This window comes from Cicer arietinum, chromosome 1 (assembly GCF_000331145.2).
Source record: "Cicer arietinum cultivar CDC Frontier isolate Library 1 chromosome 1, Cicar.CDCFrontier_v2.0, whole genome shotgun sequence".
Taxonomy (NCBI): domain Eukaryota; kingdom Viridiplantae; phylum Streptophyta; class Magnoliopsida; order Fabales; family Fabaceae; genus Cicer; species Cicer arietinum.
In genome coordinates, this window is record NC_021160.2 from 30,103,873 (window position 1) to 30,113,814 (window position 9,942).

At 31.0% G+C, this 9,942-nt stretch overlaps 2 protein-coding genes across 2 annotated transcripts in view; both read right to left on the reverse strand.

Annotated features, from left to right (window-relative positions):
- Nucleotides 1-6,300, reverse strand: part of LOC105852911 (replication factor A protein 1-like) — a 16,751-nt gene extending 10,451 nt beyond the window's left edge. Inside the window, exons 1-8 of the mRNA XM_073363621.1 lie at nt 6,182-6,300; nt 5,943-6,073; nt 4,285-4,428; nt 3,857-4,130; nt 3,678-3,774; nt 3,431-3,561; nt 3,241-3,322; nt 2,965-3,106 (exon numbers count right to left, since the gene is read on the reverse strand). Of these exons, the coding sequence (XP_073219722.1) occupies nt 2,965-3,106; nt 3,241-3,322; nt 3,431-3,561; nt 3,678-3,774; nt 3,857-4,130; nt 4,285-4,428; nt 5,943-5,966 (894 nt within the window). The 5' untranslated portion in view covers nt 5,967-6,073; nt 6,182-6,300. The remainder of the gene's footprint in view (nt 1-2,964; nt 3,107-3,240; nt 3,323-3,430; nt 3,562-3,677; nt 3,775-3,856; nt 4,131-4,284; nt 4,429-5,942; nt 6,074-6,181) is intronic.
- Nucleotides 6,301-9,372: 3,072 nt separating this feature from the next.
- The window catches only part of LOC105852914 (uncharacterized), a 3,915-nt gene continuing 3,345 nt past the window's right edge, over nt 9,373-9,942 (reverse strand). Inside the window, exon 4 of the mRNA XM_027330396.2 lies at nt 9,373-9,913. Coding sequence (XP_027186197.2) covers nt 9,373-9,913 — 541 coding nt within the window. The remainder of the gene's footprint in view (nt 9,914-9,942) is intronic.

The following is a 9,942-nucleotide window of genomic DNA, read 5'->3' on the forward strand; positions in this document are numbered from 1 at the left end:
GGGGCCATGGTGATAGTGGTGACCATGATGGGCCACGGGATGATGCCATTTGAATTGTTGGTTCATCTTATCCTTGCGGGGATTATCGCGTCGTGCTGATCTGTGAGAGATTGCACTCTAGAATGTGCTGATCTGTGAGCGATTGCACTCTAGAAAATCGTGCTGGTCTGTGAGAGACTGCACACTAGTAAATTGTGCTGGTCTGTGAGCGACTGCACTCTTGTATGTCGTGCTGGTCTGTGAGAGACTGCACGCTAGTAAATCGTGCTGATCCGTGAGAGATTGCACCTTGGTAATTAGTACTGGTCTGTGAGAGGCTGTACAATTATGATTTACGCCCTTCGAGAAGGGTTTTGGTTTGGAATTCTGGAATCATGCATTTTGGCATATACGCATTGCATTATAGTGTTTGGCATGTGAGTTATGTTTGTTATACTATGATGATTGTGTATACATATTCGGTTGTTGTTGTGATTTTTCGTAATTGCTTGAGGTGTGAAGTTGAGTTGATTAAGTTTTGATGTAATTATGTGTTCATAATTGATTTAATGAATATTCGAAGTGTTGATTGATTCAGAGCTATTTTAGAACTGAAAATCTGCATTTTCTCTGTTGTATTCGGCTATGACAGTGCAATTTGTTAAAACTTCATTTTTCAACATTGTTTATGCATTTTTGGACATATGAAAACCCTTTCGACGAGTATGCTAAGACGAAAGGTTCTTTTGAGCATTTGAAAATATAAGAATTTTGCTATGTGATATTTGTTAATTTCGGTTGGTGACCTTTACAATTATTGTCGAAATCTGGGCTTTGCCCTCATATGAGAAACAGGATCATCCTACCGGTTAGTACCCTGGAGATGGGAAAGTAGATAGTCATACCTGACCGAAGCTATGTCAGAAGGATCTTGCGGGGAGCGTGGAGGTCACCCAGGTTTTATAGCTTTTTGTAGCATGATCAGATTAGAGGTTTGTATAGGGTTTAGTTGTCTTTCTTTTGTGGATGTATTTATTTCAATTTGAAAGATTGTACCTATACCTCATATTGTCAGCTTGACTTTTATTTTGATGGGTCCTTGTACCATTGTTTTGATGCGACGTGGGGAAGTTAAAATTCTTGGGGCAATATTTTTGTACAGATGTCTGCCGAGAATACTCTAGGGTTATGAGCTATGTCTGATAGGTCTCATAGCCCTGGTGTATTTTGTCGTGTAAATACTTTGGGTTTGTATTTCAAAAACTATTTCCGTTGCTTGTAAATATTGTTCGCTTTTGTCGTTATGTTACGAATTAAATATTTATCCAAAAGTATTTCCTTCAGTATTTTCTTTGTTTTATTTCTTTGTTTTTTTAAAAAAAATACACTCGCGCTGTTAAAAATCGGGGTGTTACACCAAACACCCTAATGCAATGCGTATATGCCAAAATGCATGGACTCGGAATTCCAAACCAAAACCCTCCTCGAAGGGCCGTAAATCATAATTGTACCGCCTATCGCAGGCCAAAGTACCAATTATCGAGGTGCCACCTATCACGGGTCAGCATGATTTACTAAAAAGCGTAAATCATAAACGTACCACATATCACAGGTCAGTACTGTTTACCGAGGTGCCACCTATCACGGGTCAGCATGATTTAGTAAAAGAAAAAGCGTAAGTCGTAAACGTACCGCCTATCACAGGCCAAAGTACTGTTTACCGAGGTGCCACCTATCACGGGTCAGCACAACTTACCAAAACGTAAATCGTAAACGTACCACCTATCACGGGTCAGTACTGTTTACCGAGGTGCCACCTATCACGGGTCAGCACGATTTACCAAAATGAAATGCATGAGCATACACTGACTCCATCCACCACAATCGTTAAGCAAATGCAGATATTAAAAGATTCCCCATTTTTAATACTCATTTAACTTAAACGATTTTCACACAAACATTAAGCAAACAGAAATATTAAGAGATTCCCCATTCTTAATACTCTTTTAACTTAAACGATTTTCCAAAACAACATTAAGTAAACAGAGATGTTAAAAGATTCCCCATTTTTAACACTCGTTTAACTCTAATGGTTTTCACGCTAACATTAAGTAAACGTAGACATTAAGAGATTCCCCATTCTTAATACTCGTTTAACTTAAACGATTTTCTCAAACACACATTAAGTAAACCGAGATATTAAAAGATTCCCCATTTTTAATACTCGTTTAACTCTAATGGTTTTCAAATTCCACACAAAACAAACTCAAACCTATTATCAGATCCAATCCACAACTCACACCAAAACACATCAATTCATTTCTCCACAAAATCCAACCAATATAACTTAACAAATATCTCAAAATATCTAGATATTTGTTAAATTACCATTTCACCCGTAACGCATTAAATTCTCCGTAAAGGATTCACCGCACTTAATTTAATTTATTTATCGACGAGTAATTCTAAACGGCATCAAAATATCTTTTTGTCATATAAACTCCAAGATATTATTAACATTGGCTAAAAAGCCTCCAAACCAAAATCCAAAATACACAAAAATACATAAAGTGTACTTTAAAATTATGGGTCTTACACCTTGGTGCAGGATACTTTGATGTCATGTCACATGAGGGACAATTGTATTGTTGGCCTTGTTGAGTTAATTTTGTGAGACAATTTTCACATCCAATGTAATTCCATCCAAATTTATAATCAATGTCATTGACAGTTGCACATATTGTGAATACTCTTTCCTGTATTTTTGAAAAATTATATATAAATTGTAGATATTATATAAATTATATGAAAATCCAATAGAAATGTAAATTTTTATGTAAATTGTTGATATTATATAAATTATATGAAAATCCAATAGAAATATAAATTTTTATGTATATAATCTCTCAATTTGGTCTAAAAAGTTTAATTGATTAAAATAATGTGATTGTATTTATATATGTGGTGTTAAGTAAGTAAGTACACCTGAACATTGGATTCCCATTTCATGGCCATTATGTGTTTTAATGTTGTTTGATTCCTGACCATTCTTTTCTCCGGTGTATTGTGGGAAAAATCTTGAGGTGGTATTTCTCTAACTTCATCTTCTTGACTTTGACTGGAATCACTGTAAACAGAATATAATATTTTTTAAATTGTTTTTGTAATTTTTTTTATTGATGTTAATGTAGTGTTATTGAATGATATTGAAAATAGAGGATAAGTGAAAAGAAAGAAGACAAAAAGATGTAAATGGTAGACCTTTGTGAAAGTATATTGAATTCAGGTATGTCTAGGTTAATATAAACCCTTGTTGTTGAAGTTGAGTTGATTGAATAGTCATCTATAATTACAATAAAGAAGTGAATGTGCATTAACAGGTACAGTATAAAAAATAGGAAATTTATTAGAATTTTTGTGTAAAAAATGAAATTAATATTAATGTTGAGACCTCTAAATTTTTTAACCGTTGTTGATGTTATTGCAACAACCTTAGGACCATCATGTAGCTTGTGATGGACAAATAAGTTTTGAAAATCAGCAACTATATTTCTCCATAAAGTGACTTTGATAGTTTCGCCCCTAAAAATTAAAGCCAAAAATAAATAATATGTTAAATTTATTTAGCAATGAAATTATAATATTGTTAGTAGGATTTGAATTAAAATTGTTTTGTATTTTATATTAAAAATTATTACCCATGCATTTTGATTTCTAGTCTGAGTATTTTTGTAGGTTTGTCACCAACATAAACTTGCTCTTCATGTCCAACAACATGCAGTGTTCCAATGATGTCTGCAATAAAAAAAATTGTTAGTATGAAATAATACATATTTGATATTTTAGAAATTAAAATTTGTATTGAAAGAATTATTACCCGTTAGATTGACTTTATCTCCCAATCTTTGGGGTAATGATTTGAAGGAAGTAAAATTGAAGTAATGTTTTTGAATGGTAAATTGTGGGTCTTGGATTTTATTTACCATAGTTGTGGTCAAAAACAATGCCTTCTTTGTTCCTACGACAGGTCTATAAGAATCATTTGCGGGTGAAATTTTCAGATTTATTATGTTGTATATATCACCTTCTTGTATCATGTTTTTGAAAGTCGGGAGAAGTTCTTTCTTGATTGTTGCATGCAAAGGTGTTTTCTGTGAGTTAAAGTAAAATAATGTTAGAGGTGATCATTTGTAAAAAAATTAAATACCTTTTGTTTTCAATAACAAAAAATGTAAAAATAAATTTGATATATATATATATATATGGAAATAAAAATGTAAATCTTTAATAATTGTGATTGTATACCTTTTCATCCAACAAAATAATGTCCAAAGAGATTGGTTCATTCTCACTTTGTGTAGTGTAGACAATACACATACGAACAATTCGAACTCTGATACTCCAATTATCGCGTTGATCATTAAGCTGTTCGAGAAAAGTATAGTCCATCTGAAATTGTTTCGCAAAGTATGTATTTCAGAGATGTGAGGTATTTTGTTTTTGATTTTCTAGTTTGGATATTGATGAATATATATAGTATAAAAATATTTGTATTTGAATTTTGGTCAGTTTTATTTTCTTCTAAAATTTATTAAATTTAATTTGTTGTTTTATTGTGTTAATGACATGAAATTAAAGTTATTTATTTTGAATTATTTGTATTTGATGTATAGTTATAATTGTTTGACAATTAAGATTCTGTAACCGAATTGTTATAAATTTTAGATTTCGGTTTTGAAAATATAAATTTCAATTTTGAAACTAAAAATTAAAAATTGAATTTTTTTTGTTAAAGAAACTGGAGCTCAACAGGTATTTATTGATTTATTTTGTTAAAAGTGACATCAATTAAATAAATAGTAAAAGATTAATAATTATAACTACTCTATTAATATTAATAATAGTTTTAATTTTTATAAATTAAAATTGCAATATACCTCATTTGGAAAAAAAAATTGAAAATTTTTTAAAAAATTTCAATAAACATAAAATGCATCTTATTTAGTTAATTATAAAATGTAAAATATTAAACTCGATAAGACAATATAGATAAATTTATATTTAATTAATAACAATAAATTTAATTTATCTACGGTTGATAATATTAATATGAGTCAATAATATTTGTAAAAAATAATTTAATATATAGTTAATCAAGTAAAGAACATAAATAAGAAAACAAACGACATTTGCAATTAATTGTATTTGATTTATATTTATGATTGATTGACAATTACTATTTTGTAACCGAATTGCTATAAATTTTGGATTTCGATTTTGAAACTAAAAATCTAAATTTTGATTTTTTTTTGTTAAATAGTTAAATATTAATGATTATGATTACTCTATTAATAATAATAATAATAATAAAAGTGAATAAAAGTTGTAATAAAAATTGTAATAATAATAGTTTGACTGTTTATAAATTATAATAAAAGTGACACTAATTAAATAAATAGTTAAAAATTAATAATTATAATTACTGTTATTAATATTAATAATAATTTGAATGTTTGTAAATTAAAATTGCATGTACCTGATTTAAAAATAAATTCAGAATAAAAAAAAAAAATTCAACGATACATAAATATATCTTATTTAGCTAATTATAAAATATAAAATATTAAAACAGTCTAGCTAAATTTTTATGTAATTATTAATAATAATTTTAATTTATTTAAACTTGACAATATTTATATGAGTTAATTATGTTGTTAAAAAATAATTTAATATATAGTTAATCAAGTAAAGAACATAAATAAAAAAACAAAAGGCATTTGCAATTAAAATATGTGGTTATGCATCAATACAAAACATAAATGTTTCAATAAAAATTTATAATATATATATATATATATATATATATATATATATATATTTTAGTGACCTTTAAAGAACTTTGGGACTACCATGGAGCGTATACAATTTTAGGGATATTTTAAATGGTAAGAAGAAGTTGTTACCTTGTGAGTAACTATGGAGGCCATTAATAAATCTTTAGTAGTGAGTCTCACTGATGACGAAAGAAGCTCCCTTGCAAATGGAAAATACCCAAAATAATATCTCCACCAGAGTTATCAACAAATATGATAACCTGCAATGATAAAGAAAACTGATTATGAAACTGCCGTTGCACAAAATATGTCTGAAGCATAAATTGAATCAAAATAATTGTATATTTCTTCCACTATATGAGACTTACCTTCTTCCAGGACTTGTTGCTCCATTTAAATTTTAAAGTATCAAGGTCATAAATTACCCAAGGTCGAGGGAGAAGATTTTCACAAGTAGTCGAAAACGACACCCCCCTAGCGAAAACCTCTGCAAGCTTCAAGAAATTGAGGGAAGAAAAAAGTAAGACATAAACTATAACTATTTGGAAATAATCCTCCATCCTTTAGCATATGATTGTAATAAACATGTGTCTTCTAGTATGCAAATAAATTCATTTTTCAGGTAAGATTCCCAAACAATATGTCAGCTATGGTTGAATACTTGGATGATAGATCACAAAAGGGAAAAATAACATTGACAATTGACAAACAACTATTCAGGAATTTACATGGAAGTACACGACCACTCATATCACCGTCTATATGTTCGCTAATAGGCATAAGGCGTGTGTTGAGAATTTCTATAGAAATAACTTTAGTTTTAACTAACCCGATGAAAGACATCAGCGAAACTAACCAATAACGAAGGAGGCTGCAAGCATTCTCTATGTTGACGTCTAAGGGCAGTCTTGTTTCTGCAGCGTACATAACATTCCCATTTTGTGATAGAATTCTGATAAATTAAAGAAAGAAAATTATCAGTTTGTAAAAGGAAAATTGAAGGATATATAGATAGAGAGTTGAGTATAATTGAAATCCAAATGTAGCTGCCAACAACCAAATGACGTGTAAAGATCCAATAACGATAACAAAAAAGGATATGTAGTATTGAGTCTTAGCTGATGACGAAAGTGATGAGATGAATAAGTTTTATTGTAAGTTATAGGCTGAAAAAATAAGTGTGAATTGTTGTAAATTTATTTGTAAAAAATTAATACAAAAATATAAAAAAAAGAAAGTGATACAAAAATTTATTGGTGAAAAGAAAGACGTATTACCAACAGAGTATATTTGTTAAACATGTATACAAAGCTATATTTGTGGCAGTTGGAGTCAAGTTGATATACATCAATAAAATAAACTTGTTAAACATGTATACAGAGCTATATTTGTTAACTTTAATTTGACCTTTCTGCACTTGCTTTAATACTATATGTCCACGTTAAGTCGTGAACACTTCAACAAAAGAACATGTAAGTTTGTTATGGCAATGAGATTCAAATTTCCAGACCAGAAAATACAGTTGACAGAGAAATAAATTAAAGCGTGGAAACCTGACTCCCACGCCGAAGGAGCTCCCTTGCAAAATACCCAAAATAATATCTCCACCAGAGTTATCAACAAATATGAGAGTTACCTTCTTCCAGGACTTGTTCCTCCATTTTAATTTTAAAGTATCAAGGTCATGAATTATCCAAGGTCGAGGGAGAAAATTTTCACAAGTAGTCGAAAACGACACCCCATCCCTAGCGAAAACCTCTACAAGCTTCAAGAAATTGAGGGAAGAAAAAAGTAAGACATAAACTATAACTACTTGGAAATAATCCTCCAACCTTTAGCATATGATTGTAATAAACACGTGTCTTCTAGTATGCAAATAAATTCATTTTTCAGGTAAGATTCCCAAACAATATGTCAGCTATGGTTTAATACTTGGATGATAGATCACAAAAGGGAAAAATAACACTGACAATTGACAAACAACCATCTAGGAGTTTACATGGAAGTACACGACCACTCATATCACCCTCTATATGTTCGCTAATAGGCATAAGGTGTGTGTTAAAAATTTCTATACAAATAACTTTAGTTTTAACTAACCCGATGAAAAACATCAGTGAAACTAACCAAGAACGAAGGAGGCTGCAAGCATTCCTCCATGTTGACGTCTAATGGCAGTCTTGTTTCTGCAGTCTACATAACATTCCCATTTTGTCATAGAATTCTGATAAATTAAAGAAAGAAAATTATCAGTTTGTAAAATAAAAATGGAAGGATATATAGACCGAGTTGAGAATAATTGAAATCCAAATGTAGCTGCCAACAACCAAATGACATGTAAAGATCAAAATAACGATAATAAAAAAATGATTGGTTTTTAAAATTTGTAAAATATATAAATGTTCAGTAAACATTTGGTAATAAAGATTGTATACAAATGTTGTTGTGTTATCTGCACAATCATGTAAACAAACAACTAAAGAATCTCTTTGTACACAATATTTAAGACCTTGTTTTCACTGGACTGCTCATCGTCGTTACTAAGAATATGTAATCCATTTCGATTGGTTACTCTCGAGATGGCGACATACAATTGTCCGTGAGTAAATACTTGTTTAGGCAAATATAATTCAACTTGCTGCAAAGATTGTCCTTGACTTTTATTTATTGTCATGGCAAAACATAATGATATAGGATATTGTCTTCGATTAAGAATAAAAGGCCAATTGGATTCCGAAGGCGACAAAGATATTCTTGAATGAGAACTTTATCTCCAATGATAGATCCACTCAACACTTCTCCTTCCACAAACCATTTTCCAAGTTGTGTAATTTTCATTCTTGTACCATTACATAGCCCAGCTCCTTGATTCAAATTTCTCATTAACATAACTACCGCTCCTTTATTAAGCCTTAAAATATGTGATGGCAAACCCGAAAATTTGAGTGTATTCAAAAACTCAGTAGGGTAAAGAAGATCTTGATCTTGAACATTGAAATCTGCCTTACAAATTGAGTCTGATGATAAATATATCATTTCTTCGCCTGTGAAATTATTCAAAATGTGTTGATTTATATCGTCAACTATTTCATTTGTAGGTGTCAAGATTGCCCGCGACACAAGGTAACTTGTGTCCCCAATGTGGCTATTTAAATTTGGATAAATAGCGTCAACTATAGATTGAACATTATCATGTGATTTTGGGAGCATCAACTTTTTTTCTATTGATATCCATGATTCTCAGATATCCGAGCACTGTTTTCCATCACCTACATCAAGTATCCAATCTGCGAAGTTTTGCATTGCATCCTTTGAGACTAAGTCCAACTCATTTGATTGTAGACGCATATTTTTACGTAGCAAATGAACCTCACATGATTTCCAAAGGTATGAATTTTTTATGCAAGCTTGGATCATATCATGCCTATCACCTTTTCGAACTACAGGTAAAATCTGACGAAAGTCACCACCTAATACAGTAGTTATTCCACCAAATGGTTTCAAACCGTAGTCTTCTTTGATTCCTTTCATAATATCACGAAGTGATCGATCTACTGCCTCAAAGCAATATTTGTTGGCCATGGGTGCCTTTATTGATTGAACATGTTGAAGCCTCATTTGGATTCAAAGGTAATTGAAATCTACAATGTGCAGTTCGGCCACCCGGTAGTAATAGAGCAACAACGCCAGAGGTTGCAACAGCTAGAGCAATCTTACCTTCTGATCTTAATTTTGCAAGTAGTGTTCGCCAAAGGTAAGTTTTTCCCGTTCCACCAGAACCATACACAAAGAATAACTTTCCAAAGTTCAAGGTAATTGATTGAAGCACAAAATCATGAATTGCCTTTTGATCTGAATTAAGACCGTGTAGCAACTGAGAGTATTCTTCATGCATTTTTAACATATCATAATTTAGCTCCTCCGTAATAAGTCGGTTGTTCAGTTCCTCAATTACATTGCTATTGGGAATGGCCATTCCTTTGTAATCTTCCAAAGACTTGCCGACCTTTCTAAGATGTTTTTGTATCTCTGAAAGCGCATAGTTTTTTAATTGGTCATCTGACAAATGGAGGTCGGGGAAGTTTAGTAGTCGGCGTTGCCTGTATAAAATATCTTCAGAAAGTAACTT